We start from the raw sequence: 23037 nt of genomic DNA on the forward strand, positions 1-23037 counted from the left end.
TAAATGTACAAGAGAATGCCACAAAGAGGGTGCAAAGAGAGTGGAGGAAGACAGCCAAAGAAGTGGCAGACCCTGAAAGCTGAATGACACACAAAAGATGATAAAACCAGCTAGGTCATCAGGAGCACAAGCCAGGCTGTGGAATGAGGCATGGAGGAGCAGCTCTGTCTACGTCCCTGCTGGAGCAGCCAACAGTGTGTGAAAGGCAGTGGAACCCAAGAGAAGGGAAACCTCTGCAACCAGATGATCTGCTGCAGCCCTCACCTGAGAACACCTCCTATTCTTCCCTGTTCCCACCCCAGAAAGGTACTGGGAAATCAAGGAAATATTTTACCTTCAGACTGGCAAGATTTCATAAAAGCAATCTTGCTGAGTGGTAGAGAAACAGGCATTCTCAGATTGCTTGTGGAAGAAACAAGCACTTCAGAGGACACACTGGCAAAATTCTAAATGCATATATTCTATGACTCCAAACAAGTATCTCCATTTTGTGCACATAAAAAGCAAGAGTTGTATTAGTGGAAAAACTAGAAACAATATAATATATATCACGAGAAGATTTTAATAAAATAAGGTGGAACCATACCAAATACTAGGTACCAGTTTAAAAAGAATGTACTACGGAGGCAGCCTGGGTGGCTCAGTTGGTTAAGCATCTGCCTTTGGTTGTGAACCTGGGTCCTGGTATTGACCCTCAGTCAGGCTCCCTGCTCAGTGGGGAGTCTGCTTCTTCCTCTGCCACTCCCCCTGCTCGTGTTCTCTCTGTCTCTTTCAAATAAATAAAATCTTTAAAAAATAAATGAAAAGAATGTACTGTATACTAACAGAAAAATTATCAAGATATATCATTGAATTAAAAAGTTAGTAAGTATAGGGACGCCTGGGTTGCTCAGTGGTTGAGCGTCTGCGTTCGGCTCAGGTCGTGATCCTGGGGTCCTGGGATGGAGTCCCACATCGGGCTCCCCCACAGAAAGCCTGCCTCTCCCTCTATGTCTCTGCCTCTCTTTGTATCTCTCATGAATAAATAAAATCTTTTTTAAAAAGTAAGTATAAATATCATTTATGATTGTCAATTCCTAATTTTTCAAGTTAGGAAAAAAAATCACATTTAAAAAACATCTCTGTATTGTACTTATTTCTATATATAAACAAAAATTCATTGGAAAAGGTATGTAAAGACAGTTAACCAAATAATAACAGGGATTACTTCTGGGTAGAGGAAGACTAAAGAAAGGATCCGGTCCATTCACGGTTTTTCAAGAATGCGTTTTTGTGTCACTTGTGTATTTAAAACTAAGTTTTTCATTGAGTAGCTAATTACAAGGTCCAGGGAAGAAAATGTGCAAGATAAGTCTGGAACATCCTGACATACTAGATAGCAAGGAAGATTGCAAGGATGACTAGGGTCACATCAAAAAGACCATCATGCCAACTAACCAAAGAGGCAATTTAAACTTTTTAATAAAACAAGACAACGAATAGAAATGAATCAAATGTATTTAGGTCTATAAGTTCATCACAACATAACAAAAAAAAAAAAGTTAATTTGTTACTTTCTGAGAAAAACTCATTATCCTGACGAGTAAAGGAAAGCAACAAGCAGTTTTTTTTATTCTTCCTATATATGAGCTTTACACCACAGGGTAACCAAATAGTAGATAAGATTATTCCAGGTAAAAATGAAAACAAAATGACAGAATTAAAGTGACAGTTTTACAAACCTCAATAAACAAAAGATGTCAGTATTCAACATCAGTGTCTGCTTACCTCCAAAAAAGTGGAAAAAAAAAACAAAAAACACAGGCACTATGGAAGAATATCTATAGTTTTGCTAGAGGGAACCAATAAGTCCGAGTGAGCCTCTGGTCTGCCAATTTACAGGAATACACAGGACAAAGGAACATTTTAAATGTGCCTCCTGCAATCAGCAAAATCCAAACAATGGGAAAGTCTAAAAGATCAAATGGCCAGGGTTCATCAACAAATTACAAGAGAAAAAAAAAAAGAGCAGAAGAGCAACCTGTCAATTGAAAGACTTAAAAGACATGTAAACTTCTTTTGGATGGACAAAACTAAACTCTATTATAGAGTCTAAGAATATACAAGTTGGTAGTAATGCTCTAAGAAATAGAAGAAAAGAATTACCTTAAAAGTCAGGATAGTGATAAACTTTTGGAGAAAGAGAAGGGATGGGGCACATGCAAAGGTTTCAGGAGTGGCTGGCATGGTTCTATTACTTGACTTTGGTGGTAGTAACAAGAATATTCACCTTATAATAATTTGTTAGGTTGTCCAACTGTGTTGTCCCACTGTGTTGTTTAGTTTTCTGTATCTTGTATTTTACACTAAAAAAGTTAAATACACACACATACACAACAAAATCCCCCAAAGTACAAAGAAAACTGGTATAACAATATTAATATGTGCCAGAATAAAAAAAGATGGATAAAGATACTACATAACAACAAAAACAACCATGAAGATGACAATCCCGGTATTTACTAACAAAAGAGGTATGAAACAAAAAGCAACAATTGTAAGGAAAAAAGTCAATAAATCCAAAAATGAGCTGGGAGATTTTAAAATATCTCTCAAAAACTGAAAGATACAGGGATCCCTGGGTGGCACAGCGGTTAAGCGCCTGCCTTTGGCTCAGGGCGCGATCCTAGAGACCTGGGATCGAATCCCACATCGGGCTCCCGGTGTATGAAGCCTGCTTCTCCCTCTGCCTGTGTCTCTGCCTCCCTCTCTCTCTCTCTCTCTCTCTCTCTCTCTCTCTCTGTGTGCCTATCGTAAATAAATAAAAATTAAAAAAAAAAACAAAAAACCCTCCAGTTCCATCCACGTTGAAGCAAATGGTGGGTATTTGTCGTTAAAAAAAAAAAAAAAGAGGGGATCCCTGGGTGGCGCAGCGGTTTGGCGCCTGCCTTTGGCCCAGGGCGCGATCCTGGATACTCGGGATCGAATCCCACGTCGGGCTCCCAGTGCATGGAGCCTGCTTCTCCCTCTGCCTATGTCTCTGCACCCCCACCCCTCTCTGTGTGACTATCATAAATAAATAAGTTAAAAAAAAAAAAAAGAAAGAAACTGAAAGATACAAAAAATAAAGACTACTAAGTTAGATTTTATCTTTATCTAAGGCTATATTTTTCCTCAATGAATTCCCCAATGTCCACACAATTTAGAAATAGAAAAACAAACACACAGATATATTAGAAAAAACACAAATCAGCCACAGCAGCCTATGTTACAGTGTTCCAAATTCAAAGGGGAAGAAAGAATTTCATTTTAATTTTTACTTTTGTTCAAAGAGTACTCAACATTAGAAAGTTAACTACAGAATTACTGGAAAAGAAATGCAATTCTGAATCCCTTTAACATTAAAAACTCAGTGCTTTTGATAGTATTCTTAACCACCTAAGCAATTCCTTTCACCACCATTTAAAAATATGTCTCTCTCATGTGTTTTTATAATTACATATATCCGGTTTTAATTTTAAAGCTTTATTTATTATTTGAGAGAGGGAGGAGGAGCACATGCAGGGGTTGGGGGGAGAGGGGCAGCAGGAGAGGAGGAGAGAGAGAGATCTCAAGCAGACAACCATGCTGAGCACAGAGTCTGATGTGAGGCTCAATCCCTCGACCCTGAGATCACCACTTGAGCCAAAATCAAGACTCAGATGCTTAATTAAGTGAACCACCCAGGAACCCCTCTAATTTTCATTTTAAAGTAAAACTAAAGTTCTTGCAGAAAATTTATACCACAATATTTATGTTTCCAATTATATGGTTATGCTTGCCTTTTTATATATCACTGAAAATATTCAAATTCTTACACTGTGACATTTAGGTACATGAAGTTACAGTATCTTCTTTATTAAAATTATAAACAACTTTAGCATTGAAATTCCCAGTTGGCAATTCTAAATAAATATAAAAGATAAGTTATCGTATGAATAAAATTACTTTTATCTTTCCAAGTAAACACTGAAAAATAAGCAGATATACAATATGGTTACATCAGGTGTTTTCTTTCTTATATAAAAGGAGCATCTTTACTTAAAGATTATCAATTACGTTTTGTGCGTACAGATTTTGTGATACCATGAAAAAAATTTTTAACCATTGTTTCATTGAATAGCTTAACAAAAAAATTCTAGAACCTACATTCATTCCACTTGTAAACCTAGTATTTCTCTGAAATACTTTTTTTCAAGACACATGAAACTGGGATTATTCCTATAATGTTTATATATCTTAAGAGAAGCCATCTTTACAAGAATACAAGAGAGCAAAAAGAGTCCAGTCCCAGTTTATATCTTAAAAGCAGATGATGCATGATCTTTAAGCAATGAGCTCTTCCTTTTCTGCTTTTACATCATTTTATACTGCTGTCTTTTCTATGTTTAGACTTTCTTCTTGTCTTCCTGCAGAAATCCCACTGCACCCAATTACAACTTTCCTCCAAAAGTCATGAAATCTTAACTACAGTTTACTAAATACTTCAGCATTTGTACTCCATAAGAATTTTCACTTAGTGAAACATACTAATTTCACAAGGAAAAATTCTTCATTACTCTGACAGATTACTTCTTTAAAGGCTGAAATAGCCTTCAATTTTCTGAAATCTTCCAAGAAGGTATCTCAGGGTTGGGGAATCTTTATGATATATTTAATATATATATTATATATATATGAAATCAAAATTCCTAGATATATGGCTGATGGTACAGTGTAAAATACACCTAATACACCTTCACATAACCAAACTTACATTAGGAAATAACCTTTTCTTTAAAGGTACCAACCAAATTAATTCATCTACTTATCAGTTTAAGACTACATAGCTCAGAGAGGGAGAAAGTACATTACTCTGGTTTAAAAAAATTATAATCATTATAAAATTAACTGAGGTAGAGATTATCTAACCAAATTGTAGGAAAAGAACTATCCCATTACTATCAAATAACTACTTATGTAGTAGAAGCAAGCATTTTAGCTAAAGGAAAGTGCTTAAGAATCGTAGGGTTAAAAAAAAATGTAGACAGCTGCTGGAAAACAGTTTTAAAGTACCAGTACTTAAGAAATGTTGAATATCTAAGTGCAAACAATATACTAAGTATTTAAGAATTAAGAAAGACACGTTTATTTTTTTTTTTAATTTTTATTTATTCATGATAGTCACACACACACAGAGAGAGAGAGGCAGAGACACAGGCAGAGGGAGAAGCAGGCTCCATGCACCGGGAACCCGACGTGGGATTCGATCCCGGGTCTCCGGGATCGCGCCCTGGGCCAAAGGCAGGCGCCAAACCGCTGCGCCACCCAGGGATCCCTCCTTTTTTTTTTTTTTTTTTTTTTTAAGCAACTCTTGGCCACTGTGATAAAAGTAACCTTTCAGACTACATTAAATAATTTTAGCACTAAGTGAGAGCCATCTAAGCAGGAAGAAAACCAGTTCCGTTAAGGATTGCTTGCTTGTTGTTATTCTCTAAAGTCTTTTCGGTTCCACTTATTTTTTTCAAACTATGCTTTCCACTGCTCTTGGCAATTTACCAGTCTCTCGTCACAGAATATTTATTATCATGCTTTCTCATCATCCTATTTATGACCGTTGCTTTCTTTTTTTTAAATCTAATTAGACCTCATATAAAATCATATACTGGAAAACAGTAATTTCAAGTTAAAAGGGGCCTTCAAAGCCAGCTGATCCAACTTTCCCTATTTTACAGGTAAGAAATCCAATGAAGTAATTTACTCAGGAAACAGAATATATGAAGGAAATTAGAATGCCCTGATTACCAATCGGTCTGTTGCTCATACAAATGATTCAGAGAGGGTTGTTTAAAATTTAAAAGGAGGTGGGGGTCAGGAATCTAGACCTAAGGAATAAAGAAAGAGCAAGACCACGAAGGCTGAGAAACATTTTCCTGAACACATCTATGAGTACTTTATCAAGAATTTGAGAAGTAAAACTGTATAATCCCCAAGAGTAAGAAAAAAATTTGATCCAAATGGCATTTCAAACTGATAAATGTATTACAGATTTGAAGAATAACAGATAAAAGTTATCTGCATTCATTAACAAGTATTAAAGGTTAAGTTGTCTTGACAAGCTTTACAAAGAACCTGTTTAAGGAAGAACACCTACACAAATTGGATTGCTTTAGGGAGTTTTATAAAAAGTTTTTACTTGGACACTAATTTTACTGACACTTACTGATAAGATATATTATGCCTCAAGCACTGTAGTAAAAACTTTATTATAAAGCATCTCATTTCATCTTAACAACAGCAATATAAAATAGGTACTGTTAACACTCTTAGTAACTTGATGCAGACAAAATTATTTTGGCATCAAAGGAAAAATAGTTGGCAGCTAAATCATGGAAGTGTGTAAAATATTCCTGGGGAATAAATTACTCCATTCTGGTATTTGAAAAACTTATAATTTTCAATCAATTTTCACTTTATTTTACTTCTTAATCTTAATTGTTCATTTTTTAAAATAAATTTCATTATTTACAATAGGAAATATGGGGAGTTATTTCTTACTAATATTTCTGTTATCCTCAAATGTTTTAAAAAATTATTAATGGAGCTCTAACACAGTGCTACAGTAAGCTAAGTAAATTATTGATGTCTTCAGTTCCTTTAACTGAGATTACCACATAGGAAACAATTTTTAAATATCAGGAATTCTACATGTTGTTTCACATTAGGAACCCTTCCTCAGCCTCCATACTACATAATCATACCTCAATTGAATGAATATTACAGAAAAAAATACTTTGGTTAAAGATTTTGAAGTCTGCCCCTCACCAAAGATTCTCTGTCCATTTCAACCCAATCTAAAAACAATCTTGTGTCCCAGAAGAAGGACAGAAAAGAAAAATAAGAATGGAATTAATAAAAGAAAAGGAGACATACAATAGGGAAGGTCAACTAAGACAAAACTAGTATTTTGGACAAATCCGACATGAACCTCTCATAAAAGTCATCAAGAAAAGATGCACATAAGCAAGATTATGAAAGAAAACGTTTTCCCAAATGGGGATTGAAAAGAAAATAATGCATTAACCAAGTGATTAAAGTCAGTATCACAAGTAAAAAAAAGTACTCTTGATATTCTCTACTCTTTGATATTCTATGGATATACATCATTACGTAGAATACCTCCCCAAAACTCATAATCTCAGTCTAATCAGAGAAATCAAAGTTGACATACTACAAAATACCTGATTACTAATTTTTCTTTTCTTTTTCTTTTTTTTTTTTTTTTTACTAATTTTTCTTTTAATAAGTGTCAACTCATGAGAAACAATGAAAGACTAAAAAATTCTCCACCAAGTAGAAGATACCAAAAAAGACATGAGAGCTAAATGCAATGCTGTGATATACACTGGGTCTTGGTAATGAATATACGAACACATCAGTGAAAAACTGGGGAAATGCAAATACAATCTGTAGTTAACAGTTTAGTACTAATGTTCAGAAGTATACCATGAGTTGTGAGATAGTAATATTAGGAAAACAGGAGTATACAGGAACTTTCTGCATTAACGAAGCAACTCTTCTCTAAACTTAAAGTTCTTTCAAATAAAAAAAAAATTTTAAAGAAGATACTGGGACACTTGGGTGGCTCAGTGGTTGAGCGTCTCCCTTCAGCCCAGACCATGATCCTGGAGTGCTGGGATTGAGTCCCATATAGGGCTCCCTGCATGGAGCCTGCTTCTCCTTCTGCCTATGTTTCTGCCTCTCTCTCTGTGTCTTGTGGATAAATAAATAAAATCTTGAAAAGAAAAGAAAAAGAAAACATTGTCAACAGCTACTTCAAATAATTTTGAAAAAACAATTCACAACTGAGGATAAATAAATATCTGACCACTGTGATGGAAAAAAACTATAGGTAGTGTAAAAATCTTAAACAATCCTGAAACAAGTGCTTTGGAATCCAGCACTCCAAGATTTGGCAAAAAGCTGGAAATTGAAAAGATGGCAGAGCAGAAGTATCACGAGCTCCATTCATCCCATCATGCACAGACACACCAAGGTAACAATTACTATACAACTAACCAAAAATAATCTAGAGACCGGCAGAACAAATCCTCCACAGCTAGTTGTAGAGGAAGCCACATCAGAAAGAGTGGGAGGGACAGAGATGCAGTCAGGAGCCAAATCCAAAGCTACTAACTACACATGAGAGGGACATCACAAGCAAAGAGGAGTGAGGGGATCAGACCCTATATCAGGCACTCCCTGAGCTGGGACCCAGACTAGTAAGATGAGTCCCCATAATGTAAGGCTTTGAAAATTATCCAGCTTAACTTCAGGAGTATTAAAAATCAGCAGAACTTAACTCTTGGAGAGCTGAAAGGCAATAGGAAACTGAGTCCCTGTCCTTAAGGAACCAGCACTAAATAACTTGGTAGAGACACAGCATACAAGCAGCAATTTGAAAAGTGCTTGGGGCATATGTGAAGATTTAGTGATTAATCTTAGAACATATGGTGGAGGGGCAGGGATCCGCAGGACATTTCTCAAGGAACCACAGGGTTGGTGGGTGTCATTTCTCTTTCACTCCCTGGTCTAGATAAGCGGACACAGTTCTAACACTCTCCCATCTGTACTACTACCACAGTAGGTCCTCCCCGCCCCCATGTTCCCCTACAGATCTGCTCAACCCAATAAACCCACCCCAGCAGACATCCCTCCAAAGCGGCTCTTGCTCTGCCACACCAATCAGGCCGCCCCCGCCAAGACCACTGCCACTCCAAAGTGGCTCCTGCCCTGAGAATTTGGGGAGGAACACCATACACTGACCCACCCACAGTTTCTACAGCCAGGCCTCTTAGCTGGCTGCACATGGAGCAAGTCCTTGCCCTCTGGGGCACTTGTAGCAGTGGCAAAGGCTAACTGCAGACAACTAGGCTATGTGCTGGCCCCAACCACCCGTTAGCCAAGGCAGTTATAGCTGGGCCTCTCAACACTGTGGGAAGCAAATTCTGCCCAGTGCCCCAAGAGCTGGGAAAGTGGGTTATTGCTGCCAGCTGAGCTGAAGGCCAGCCCCACCCACCAGCTTGTCCATAGCTATTGTGGCTGCATGTGCACATGCAGCTCATACAGGGACACCAATGAGGCACCTGGTTCTGATGACCAGAGACAACTGTGCTACAGAGCAACACAGGACTTCTTCTACACAAGGCTACTACTTTCAAGACCAAGCGACATAGCTAACCTAATACACAGAAACAAACAGAGAAAGTTAAACAAAATAAGAAGGCAGAGGAATACATCCCAAATTAAAGAACAAGACAAAGTAACACAAAAAGAGCCAAGTAAAAATGGAGATAAATATTTCTCATAAAGAACTCAAAGTAATGGTCATAAAGATACTCACCTGACTTCAGAGAAGAGTAGATGAACTCACTGAAAACTTCAACAAAGAGATACAAAATATTAAAACAAAAAGAGTTGAAGAACACTGAAATGAAAATTATACTAGAGGAAATCAACAGATGAGAAAATGCAGAAGAATGGATCAGTAATCTGGAAGACAGGGTAATAGAAAGCAACTGAGCTGAACAGAAAAGAAACAAAAAGAAGAATAAAAAATAATAGGTTAAGAGAACTCTGTGACATCATCAATAGTAATAACATTCATATGATAGGGATCCCTGAAAAAGGAGAGAGAGGGGGTGGAAAATTTATTTGAAGAAACAATAGTTGAAAATTTATCTGATCTGAGAAAGAAAACAGACATCCAGATCCAGGAAGCACAGACAACCCTTAATAAGATGAACCTAAGGAGGCCCATACCAATTAAAATGGCAAAAGTAATAATAGACAATTTTAAAAGCAGCAACAGTAGAGGTACCTGGGTGGCTCAGTTAAGCGCTGGTCTCTTGGTTTCAGTTCAGATCATGATTTCATGGGTCGTGAGATCAAGCTCTGGGTGGGGTTCTGCACTCAATGAGGAGTCGGCTTGACAGTGGGGAATCTGCTTGAAGATTCTCTCTCCCACCCCAGACCCCCCCAACTCATGCACTCTTTCTTTCTCAAATAAATAAATCTTTAAAAAATAAATAAGAGGAGCAAAATACTTTAAGACTATCAGCTGAGTTTTCAGCAGAAATTTTGCCGGCCAAAAGAAAGTGGCATATTATATTCAAAATACTGACGGGAAAAAACTACAACCTACAACCTACCTGACAAGGTTATTATTCAGAATTGAAGGGAGATAAAGAGATCCTTAGTCAAACAAAAGTTAAAAGGGGCTTATCACCACTAACCTATTACAAGTAACATTTTCTTTAAGTGGAAAGAAATGTCATAACTAGAAGAAAATAATAAAAAGATATTAACTGCACAAATATAAACAAATAGTAGATTAATTACTTAAAAAACCAGTACGGAGGTTAAAACACGAAAGTAGTAAAATCAATTATATCTACAAAAATCAGGAGATAAATTGAAAAGATGTAAAATATGACATTATATATGTAAAATGTGGAGGGAGGGAGAGGAAATGTAATGCTTTCAGAATGTATTCAAACTTGAGGGCAGCCTGGGGGGCTCAGCAGTTTAGCCCTGCCTTTGGCCAGGGGGGTGATCCTGGAGACCCGGGATCGTGTCCCGCATTGGGCTCCCTGCATGGAATCTGCTTTCTCCTGCCTGTGTCTGTGCCTCTCTCTCTCTGTTTCTCATGAATAAATAAATAAAATCTTTAGCAAAAAAAAAAAGAAAAACTTGAGCAACCACCAACTTAATATAACCTACTACACACACAGGATGTTATTATATATGAACCCAATGGTAACCACAAATCAAATACCTGTACTAGATATACAAAAAATAAAGAGAAAGAATCTAAGTATAATACTAAAGAAAACCATCAAACCACAAGGGAAGAGAGCAAACAAGAAGAAAAGTACAGAGAAGAACTACAAAAACAACCAGAAAACAATGAACAAAATAATATGTAACACATACATACTTATCAGTAATTACTTTAAATATTCATGGATTAAATGTTCCAATCAAAAGACATAGGGTGACTTGGATAAAAAACAACCCATCTACATGAGGCTTAGAAAAGACTCACTTCAGACCTAAAGACACACACAAACTAAAAGTGAAAGGATGAAAAAAAATATTCCACGCAAATAGAAATGAAAAGTTGGAGTCAAAATACATCACATGAAACAGACTTTATTTTTTTAAAAAAGATTTTATATATTTATTTATGAGAGACAGAGAGGGAGAGACATAGGCAGAGGAAGAAGCAGGCTCCCCGTGGGGAGCCTGATGTGGGACTCGATCCCAAGACCCCAGGATGAGGCCCTGAGTCCAAGGCAGCCACTCAAATGCTGAGCTACTCAGGCGTCCCTGAAACAGACTTTAAAACAAAGCCTGGAGCAAGAGACAAAGAAAATCATTACATAATGATAAAGGGATCAATCCAAAAGGAGAATAAAACAATTATAAATATCTATGCATCCAACATAGGAGCACCTGAAAATATAAAGTAAATATTAACAGACATAAAGAGGGATGTTGACAATAATACATTAATAGTAAGGAATTTTAACATCTCACTTTTATTGGTGGATAGATAGAGCATCTAACCAGAAAATCAACAAGGAAACAATGGCTTTGAACAACACATTAGACCGGATGGACCTAACTGTTATATATAGACCATTTCATCCACAAACAGCAGAACACACATTCTTTTCATGTGCATATGGAACATTTTCTCAAACAGATCACACGTTAGGCCACAAAACAAGTCTCAATAAATTTAAGACTAAAATCATAACAAGCATCTTTTCCAATCTCAATAGTATGAAACTAGAAATCAATTACAAAAAAAAAAAGAAAGAAACTGGAAAAATACAACCACATGGAGGCTAAACAACGTGCTACTAAACACCAATGGATGAACAAAGAAATCAGAGAAGAACTCAAAAAATAAATGGAGACAAATAAAAATGAAAACATAATAGTCCAAAATCTTTGGGACAAAGATGTTCAAAGAGAAAAGTACACATCAATACAGACCTATCTCATAATTATATGCCAACAAACTGGACAACCTAGAAGAAATGGTAAATTTCTACAAACATACAATCTTCTAAAATTGAATCAGGAAGAAATAGAAAATTTGAACAGACCAATTACAAGTAATGAAAATGAACTGGTAATCAAAAAATTTCCAAAAAACAAAGAGTCCAGGACCAGATGATTTCATAGGCAAATTCTACATTTAAAGAAGACCTAATACTGATCCTTCTCAAACTATTCCAAGAAATAGAAGAGGAGGACATCTTCCAAAATCATTCTACAAAATCAGCATTACCCCGATATCAAACCAAGACAAAGATACACACACACACACACACACACAAAAGGGGGGGGGAACCCTACAGGCCAATATCCCTGATGAACACAGATGCAAATTTCCTCAACAAAATATTAACATACCACAGTCAACAATGCATTAAAAGAATCATTCACCACAATCAAGTGGACTTTATTGCAGGGTTGCAAGAGTGGTTCAGTATTCACAAATCAATGTGACACTTTGCATTAACAAGATGAAGGATAAAAACCACTGTTCATCTAAGTAGATGCAGGAAAAGCATCTGACAAAATACAACATCCATTCATAAAAACTCCCAACAAAGTGGATTTAGAGAAATATACCTCAGTATAATAAAGGCCATATATAAAAAAACCAACAGCTAACATCACATTCAACAGTGAGAAACTAAAAGTTTTTCCTCTAAGATCAGGAACAAGACAAAAAATGTCCACTCTCACAACTTTCATTCAACATAGTACTGGAAGTCCTAGTTGCAGCAATCAAACATGAAAAAGAAAGAAAAGGCATCCAAATTGGTAAGAAAGAAATAAAACTATCATTATTTGCAGATGACATGATATGGTATATAGAAAACTCTAAAGATTCTACCAAGAAACTATTAGGATAAATGAATTCAGTAAGCTTGCAGGATACAAAATTAAAATACAGAAATGTTACATTTCTATACAGTAGTAATAAAGTAGCAGTAAAAGAAATTTCTTAAAAATCCCACTTACAATTGCACCAAAAAGAATAAAATGCCTAGGAACAAATTAACCAAGGCAGTCAAAGACCTACAATTCTGGAAACTGGAAAATATTGATGAAAGGAACTGAAAATGGCACAAACAATGCTGTAGATTGGAAAAATCACTATTGTTAAATGTCTCTATTACCCAAAGAAATCTACCAATTCAATGTAATCACTACCAAAATACCAAGAGCACTTTTCACAGAACTAGTACAAATAATCTTAAAATTTGTTTAGAACCACAAAAGACCTTGAATAGCCAAAGCAATCTTGAGAAAGAACAAAGCTGAAAATATCACAATCCCAGATTTCAAGATATACTACAAAGCTGTGGTAATCAGGATGACTGGGTGGCTCAGTTGGTTAAGTATTTGATTTGATTTCAGCTTAGGTCATGATCAAAAGGTCCTTGAATTGAGTCCTGCATCAGGCTCCCCACTCAGTGGGGAGTCTGCTTGACTCCCTTCTCCCTCTACCCTTTTCCCCACTCGCATTCTCTCTCTCTAAAATCAATAAATCTTAAAAAAAAAAGTCATAAAAATCAAAACAGTATGCTACTGGTACAAAAACAGATACACAGATCCACAACACAAAGGAGGGCCCACACTCTATGGTTAATTAGTTTATGACAAAGGAAGCTAGAATATACAGTGGGGAAAACAATCTCTTCAATAAATGGTGTTTGGAAAACTGGACAGCTATTGATGCAAATTAATGAAACTGGACCAGTTTCTTATACACAAAATAAACTCAGAATGAATTAAAGATCTCATTGTGAGACCTGAAACCATAAAATGTCTAAAAGAAAACATCAGTGTATCAGTCTTAGCAATAGATCTATGAATATGTGTCCTCAGGCAAGGGAAACAAAAGCAATAATAAACTACTGGGACTACACCAAAATAAAAAAGGTTTTGCACAGCAAAGGAGACCATCAACAAAACAAAAAGCAAACCAGTGAATGGGAGAAGTATTTGCAAATGATATATTCAATATACAGTTAACAGAATACAAAAAGAACTTATACAATCAACATAAAAAAAAAAAGAATTCAATTAAGAAATAGGTCAAGGACCTGAATAGACATTTTTCTGAAGAAGAGATACAAAGAGCCAACAGACACATACAGAGATGCTCAAATCATCAGTCATCGGGAAACTGCAAATCAAAACCACAATAAAATACCACTCACACCAGTCAGAATGGCTAGTACCAAAAAGACAAGAAACAGCAAGTGTTGGTGAGGATGTGGGAAGGAACCGCCATGCACTGTTGGTAGAAATGTAAATTGGTGCAACCACTGTGGAAAACAGAATGGATATTCCTCAAAAAATGAAAAATAGAAATGTCATATAATGCAGTAATTCCGCTACTGGGTATTCACCTAGAGAAAATGAAAACTCAATTCACAAAGATATATGCACACTCCTTCATTTACTGCAGCATTATTTACAATAGCCAAAACAGGAAAACAACCCAAGTATCTATGATAGATGAATGGGTAAAGATCAGTATACAGATACAATGGAATATTACTCAGACATAAAAAATGAGATCTTGCCATTTGCAACAACATGGATGGACCTAGAGGGTATTATGCTAAGTGAAAAAAGTCAGACAGAAAAAGATAAATGCTACATGATTTCACTTATATGTGCAATCTATGCCACAAAATAAATAACAAAAAAAACCAGACTCTTAAATACAGAGAACTGGAGGGGAGGTGGGTAAGGTGGGATAGGCGAAATAAGTGAAGGGGATTAAGAGGTATAAACTTCCAGTTATAAAATAATTAAGTCATGGAGATGAAAAGTACAGCATAGAAAATATAGTCAATAATATTATAATAATATATGGTAACATATGCTTACTATACTTAATCGTGGTGAGCAATGAGAAATGTATAAAATTGTCAAAATACTATGTTGTATACCAGAAACTAATATACCACAGTACGTCAGCTTCACTTCAATAATAAAAGAAAATAAAGGCAAAGGTTAATTTGTAAATGTGAAAAAAAAATACTTCTTACAAAGAAAACCTAGACCCAGATTGTTTTGCAGGGAGTTTTACTAATCACTCCAAAAAATGATTATCCCATGGACATTAAAGAGGGCATCTGATATAACAAGCACTGGGTTATATAAGACTGATGAATCAGGGACACCTGGGTGATTCAGTGGTTGAGCACCTGCCTTTGGCTTAGGTCGTGGTCCTGGGGTCTTGGGATCAAGTCCCACATCAGGCTTCCCGCAGGGAGCCTGCTTCTCCCTCTGCCTATGTCTCTGCCTCTCTCTCTGTGTCTCTCGTGAATAAATAAATAAAATCTTTAAAAAAAAAAAAAGGCTGATGAATCAAGGAAATTTACCTCTGAAACTATTAATAGTTATTTAATTTAATAAATATGTTAATTGAATTTAAATAAATTTTTAAAAATGATCACCCCAATTTTATACACCCGTTTAGTCAAAAGAAAAAGGGGTAATAGCACCTAATTCATCCTATAAGGATGAGCCTGATACCAAACCCAGACAAAGACACTATGAGAAAAAATAATTATAAACCCATTACATTCATGGATCTAGATTCAAAATTCTAAAGAAAATATTATTTAACAAATCAAATGCAAAAATGTTATAACAATAATTACAGCCAACCTGGGTTTTATTCTAGCCATATGAGGATAGTTTAATATTTAAAAATCCATAAATGTAACCTACATACTAACAGATTAATAGAAAAACAACATGATCACTCAATAAAAATAAAAGTTATCTTATAAAATTCAATACCCAATTCAAATTAATTTCATCATTTTTATAAAGTATCTAATAAAACTACAGGAAGCATCATTTTAAATAAGGAAATATCACATGTGTAATCTTTAAAATCAGGAATGAGACAAAGATGTTCATATCCATCACTCTTTTTCAACATTGCTGTGGAGGTCCTGGTCACTGAGGGGTATGTGTGTGTGTGCAAGCATCCATGCACACACATGCACACACAAAAAGGAAACAAAATTGTCATTTACAGATTATGATAGCTTCCATAGAAAGCACAAAAATGAGCACCAATTATTAGAAATGACACCTTTTTTCCCTTGGAGAAGCAGCTAGAAATGTTGGAATTTAACAAGGTGGCTGAATAGAAGACATACGTATTAAGAGTCTTTGTATTTCCATAGATTAGAAAAAAAAAATAGAATGGATAATTATACAAACTTTTTTATAACAGTATCAGAAAATATGAAGTATCTTGAAATAATATGAAGTATCTTGAAATAAATCAAACAAAAAGAATGAAGAACCTTTATAGATAAATTTATAAAAACTTATTAGGAGATATTAAATAAGGCATTAAAAACAGCAGATATGTTCATGAATAGGAAGATTTAATAAAGATGTAAATTCCCTCCAAATTAACTTATATATTCAATTCAATTTCAATTGTACAGAAAACTCATTCTAGGTAACTTATAATCACCTTTAAAAACGATAACATCTTTACCTTTAAAAAAGATAATAATGACATGTGTATGAAAAAGTAAAGGGCCAAATAACAGCAAGAACACTTCTGGCTTATGGAGGGTAAATCTGTCTTATCAGATATCGAAGACTTATTATGCTACAATAATAGCTACAATAATAAACACAGTGAGATAGGGACCTAAGGATACACAATCAAACAAATGGAACAGAAAAGAGCTCTGATAGGGAGCCACACTTGTAGGAAACTTTGGTATCTAGAATAGGTATGATTATCAGAATTGTTGTGAAAGTGGCAAGAGTTTAAAAAAAAAAAGGAGCTATGAAGTTAAAATCTTTTTTCTGTTTGCCAATTAATTCTTGCCTTTGTTTATACAACAGAGAGATGATGCTAAAGTCATGACTGGATGATGAGTTATAATTTCAGAATAAATAAGAACTTTTCCAATTCAACAAATACTAAGCATAAAGACTTATTTCAGATTACAATTTGTCAAGTGATTCTCTTGGGAAAAAACAAGTTGGCCATGTAAATGCTAAGGCAGCAATTCTGATCCAAGGAATCCATAAACCTAAAAAGTATGTAAGGTTTTGTGTGTATATGCATATTGAGTATTTTTTTCATTATGTGGTGAGGCTCCACAACCTGCATCATTTTCCTAAAGGAATATAAAGATTCCGGGATCCCTGGGTGGCGCAGCGGTTTGGCGCCTGCCTTTGGCCCAGGGCGCGATCCTGGAGACCCGGGATCGAATCCCATGTCGGGCTCCCGGTGCATGGAGCCTGCTTCTCCCTCTGCCTGTGTCTCTGCCTCTCTCTCTCTCTCTCTGTGTGACTATCATAAATAAATAAATAAATAAATAAAAACAAAAAACGAAAAAAAAGGAATATAAAGATTCCATACACACAAAAATAAATTAAAAACCACTGTACTTAAACAAATATTAGGTACAACCAGACTATCATCAGTGGTTACTTAGGAAGAAAAGAAAGTTACAGCTAAAATGAAGAAAACAGGGATATTCACATTTTACATGCCAATTAAACTTAAAATATATATATATTTTTAAATTTTGAAGTAATTATAGATTCACAGGAAGTTGCAAATATAATATAGAGAGGTCCTGGATAAGTTCATCTGGTTTTCTCCAATGGTTACATCTGACGTAATTGTGGTACAATATCAAAACCAGGAAATCAACATTGATATAAGCTATAGACCTTATTCAGATTTTTGACCTTATTCAGTTTTTACACACAATCATTTGTGTTTGTATATATATAATTCCATGCAATTTTATCACATATCTAGATTCATGTTACTGGCACTGTATTCAAGATATACAACTACTTGGGACACCTGGGTGGCTCAGCAGTTGGGCGCATCCGCCTTCAGCTCAGCACATGATCCTGGAGTACTGGGATCGGGTCCCACATCGGGGGATCTCCAATGGATCTCTCCGAGGGATCTCCTTCTGCCTGTGTCTCTACCCCCTCTCTTTCTGTGTGTCTCATGAATAAATAAATAAAATCTTAAAAAAAAAGATATACAACTACTTTATCACCATAAAGCAACTCCCTCATACTACACCTTATAGTCTCACATCAACCACTAATCTGTTCTAATTTTTAAGAAAAAAGTATTTTTAAATATTTTTAATACTTATGTAAACTCCCTAAGTGCATGTATATATGTATGTATATGTAATATATATGTGTAGATATATACATATGCACATCCATATAAATGTATGTATATACATATATATGTGCACATATATAATCTTAAATATATAGAGAATTAGAAAATACTTTAAATCTATTATTTAGTCTATTAGAAAATACTTTAAATCCTTAATAGTGGTTTGCTTCAAATAAAGTACTAAAGGTATGGGGGAAAAGTGAAAGTCTTTTAATTTCTCTTTTTAACTTTCTATACATTTTTAATTGTGTACAATCAATATATTTTACTTTTATAACTTTTTTGTAGAAAGACTGCTATTAAATGTTATTAAACATCCCTTGTGTAAACTTGATTTTCAGTGGCCAGACTGAGAAACCACTAGTTCACAATAACACCCTTTAGACACTTATAGAGAATATCTAGGAAACCAGGGATGATTATAGATAGGGAAAGGAAATTGTGAATAAGTTGATATGAAATCAAATCTGTAATATGGTCTGCTAGATCTGAAAATACTTTATTCTTTGAGTTTGGTGGAGCTTTTTCCACAAAGAAGTTGTAGGTACACACAATAAAATACTTCTCTGTTAGCAACAATTGCAATGAAATGCAATTTCAGTCAATCACTGCTAAGAATATGTAATATATGGGTAACACCACAGACTCAAGGATTCAAGGATCAGAATGACCTAACTTCTGAATCTCACTAAGCCATATACTAGATAGGTGACCTGAGTAACTTGGCTATCCTTCTAGCCTCATTATCCCCATTTGTAAAATGAGCCTATGATAATATTCACCATCACACCCTGTTATAAGGCTCAGACAAGTTTACCAATGGAGAATACCGACCACAGCCACTTAATGGAAGTTATGATATCTGGCTATATTATCTCAAACGACAATGGGTAAATAGATATTAAAGCAATGCAGTGGAAAAGATCCAAATTCGAAGTTTGTAGGTATGGAGTCTCTTTCCCTAGCAATATCAAATTCAATAAGTCGCTTCTACTTATTGAAGTTCAATTCACTTACTTATAAATAAAACTTGCCCTGACTCCTTAAAATCAAAGAACTATGTGTGAAAATACTATAGTATTCAAAGCATTTTAAAACTAAAATGTGGGGATCCCTGGGTGGCTCAGCGGTTAAGTGCCTGCCTTCGGCCCAGGGAGTGATTCTGGAGTCCCGGGATTGAGTCCCATGTCAGGCTCCCTGCATGGAGCCTGCTTCTCCCTCTGCCTGTGTCTTTGCCTCTCTCTCTCTCAGTCTCATGAATAAATAAATAAAATCTTTAAAAAAAACCAAAACACTAAAATGTATATAAAACCTAAAGTATTAGAACTAGAAATGGAAGAAATATTCTGTGAATTTAAAAGATAGGCATAATGGATTTAGAGTTAGCAGAAGCCATCTTTGAATCCTTGGAATTAAGAAGATAGGGGCTGGACTCAAATTAGTCTTATTAGAGTACCACCAGTGACGTCTTCTTTTGCAAAATGGTAATGAAGTATCACAGGATTGTGAGGATTAACTGGAAGAATGCAGGTAAAGCTTTTAGAACACTTCTGGCAATATACATATCTCCCACATTTTATTATTATTATTGTTATTGTTGTTATGCCTTAGTTTCTTTAGCTGTAAAATGTGGGAGAGCACCTACTTGAGAGTACATATGAAAAATAAATGAGATATTAGTAGGGCATGTCAAATAATACTTCCATAGAAGCTAGATATAAAAACAAAATTAAGACAAGTTGGTCTAATAACTCTAACCAAATTATCTCTATGTCTTTTCCAGAAACTCCTGTGCTGTTATTTTACTTTTATTATTGCTTTACTACTATTGTACTATTTTCCATATACAGTTAGACTTTAATTTTTCATCAAGTTCATTTTTAACAAGCTAACAATCACACTTAAGAAAATTTATTAGGTTGGGACAAACTTATATTAAAAAAGACATTTCAAAAAAGAAAAAAAAAAAAAAAAAGACATTTCAGGGACACCTGGGTGGCTCAGCAGTTGAGCATCTGCTTTGGGCTCAGGGCCTGATCCCAGGACCCGGGATCAAGTCCCACATCAGGCTCCCTGCGGGGAGCCTGCTTCTTCTCCCTCTGCCTTTGTCTCTGCTCCCCACCCCCCCACCCCCGTCTCTCATGAATGAATGAATGAATAAATAAATAAATAAATCTTTAAAAAAAAGAAAAAAAAGACATTTCAAAAAGCTATATTTAGATAACTACAAGAGTATTTTCAATAAACTTATTGTAAAAAGCTGAATTCTAAGTCAAGAGACATATTAATATTTCACAGAAAAATAAGTCACATCAGAACCTATAAATATTGTTGGGAATGTTCTTTAGGTTAATTACAGTTTAGGAGAGACAAGAGAAAGATAAAAAATTTGTCCCACCCTCTTGTTTTCACTATCCTTTTCTCTCCATCTCCCTATCTTTGGAAAAAATAGAATCATTTAAAGGTTGAGCGACAGTTTTTTAAAACCAAATTACTAATTGCTATCATCTACTTTCTACTATTTAGTATTAACATTGGGATCCCTGGGTGGCGCAGCGGTTTGGCACCTGCCTTTGGCCCAGGGCACAATCCTGGAGACCCGGGATCGAATCCCACATCGGGCTCCCGGTGCATGGAGCCTGCTTCTCTCTCTGCCTGTGTCTCTGCCTCTCTCTCTCTGTGTGTGACTATCATAAGTAAATAAAAATTAAAAAAAAAAAATTCTAAAAAAAAGTATTAACATTAAACTTTATTTATTTTTTTTTAACATTAAACTTTAAAATATTCTCTTAACTTCTTTTGTGGCTTTTAATTTGTTTGTTTGTTTTTTAATGTCCTTTGAGGAGCCCACAGAACAATGCTTTCTTTTTCTTCTCTCCTATAAAAAGCTCACAATTGGGTATTCTTAAATTTCTTTAAGAAAAGAAATTTCAGAAGGAGTGGCCATTATCACACTGCAATTCACTGGTCTATATAATTCCTACGACATTGTTCCAGTAACCTGAAATTTATTATACACACATCTGTATGACTGACTTTTAGTGCCTTTGATTCCCCAAAGCTGAATCTTTTAGGCCAGAGCTAAACCAAGGATGTTCTATTCTGGACTCCACAGGAAAATGTGCTCTTTCAAACTCTATTCATACAGCAATTAGTTAAGGAGTTCACCATTCACCACTCTGGACCATGAGTAGAGTGGGAACCCATTTTCCATAAGCTAACCTTACGTACAGACAAGTCACTAATTTAACACTGGGGCTAAGAGGTAACCAACTACCTTGAAAAACTTGTTTTAATAGCTAAGTTATCCTCATCAGGAATTAAACTGAGAGAATATGTACAAACAATTCAGCTTGCCCTGGAAGATTCAAGAGATATCGGGCTTACAAACACTTCCTTCAGGGACTTACTTACTTACTTACTAATAAGCATTTGGGCTAACGACCAAAGACCTGCCAAAAAATATTATAAAATAATTTTTAAATATTGGGATTAAGATAAAAAATGAAGCTCATTTAAGTAAACCAAGGCCTTTGTCTAGTTAACAGCCATGCAACTGTACATACACTATTTGAAACCATTTCAAACAGCAAATTAGAATTGACTCAAAATAAACGTCAGTACTCACTTTTTTATTTCTCGGAGTAGCATTCGGATAAGGATGGTCTGTAGTGGTTCAACCATCAATTTCCTCCACATATCCAATGCTAGCTGCCAAGAAAAATAAAAATTATCAAGGATGAATTATCCAGTATTTGTTAAAACATTAAAATAATTTTAAAATAAAAATACACATCAAGTATTTACAACTAATATTTCAAAAGTCAAATAAAAATTGAAAATACATTAAAAAATGAATTTCTAATTTAAACTGAAAATGACTATCAGACTTGTACAAAGATAGAATTAAGGTTTGAATTAAATAAAATTGAATTGAATTCAACTGAATTAACTGAAATCTTAAAGAAATAATTGATTTGATTTTTATAAACTATACTTTATTGATTGTTAAATGTCCAGTATTACTGAAAGGCTATATAAATGCCAACACTAATAGAAACAAACAAATTATGTTAAAGTGATTGGCTATTGGCTGAGTTTTAAAATTATAAAACCTCTCATGCAAACATGAAGGGTAAGTCAATTAAAATAATAAAATAGAATATCCCTGTATTCACCACCCACCTCAAGAAGAAACACAGCTTCCCTATTATCATTGTCCCAAATGTCATCCTACTTTCCCCTCAGAGGTTACCACAATCCTGAATTTTGTGTTATATCATTCTCTTGCCTATAGTTCTGCCAAATGTGTACATATCCCCAAAATAATTTTTTTAACTCCAGTACAGTTAACATACAGTATTAGTTTCAGGTGTACAATACAATGACTCAACAACTCTATATATTATTCAGTGCTCGTTGAGATAAATGTACCCTTAATCCCCCCCCTTCACCTATTTCACCCATTCCCTCACCCACCTCCTCTCTGGTAACCATCAGTTTGTTTTCCACAGTTAAGTCTGTTTTTTGTTTTTGTTTTTTCCCTGACTTATTTCACTTAGTATTATATCCTCCATAGCCATCCATGTTGCAAGTGACAAGATTTCATTATTTTTTATGGCTAAGTAATATTCCATTGTATATACAGACCACATCTTCTTTATCTATTCATCTATCAATGGACACCTGGGCTACTTCCATCATTTGCTTATTGTAAATAATGCTGCAAT

The 23037-nt window shown here is 35.1% G+C and overlaps 1 protein-coding gene across 11 annotated transcripts in view; it reads right to left on the reverse strand.

The window, feature by feature from the left end:
- The window catches only part of CUL2 (cullin 2), a 165659-nt gene that overhangs the window by 33851 nt on the left and 108771 nt on the right, over positions 1 to 23037 (reverse strand). For all 11 annotated transcript variants that reach the window (XM_077896613.1, XM_077896602.1, XM_077896605.1 and 8 more), the window contains one exon: positions 21936 to 22018. In XM_077896613.1, the coding sequence (XP_077752739.1) occupies positions 21936 to 22018 (83 nt within the window). The remainder of the gene's footprint in view (positions 1 to 21935; positions 22019 to 23037) is intronic.

This window comes from Canis aureus, chromosome 5 (assembly GCF_053574225.1).
Source record: "Canis aureus isolate CA01 chromosome 5, VMU_Caureus_v.1.0, whole genome shotgun sequence".
Classification (NCBI taxonomy): Eukaryota; Metazoa; Chordata; class Mammalia; order Carnivora; family Canidae; genus Canis; species Canis aureus.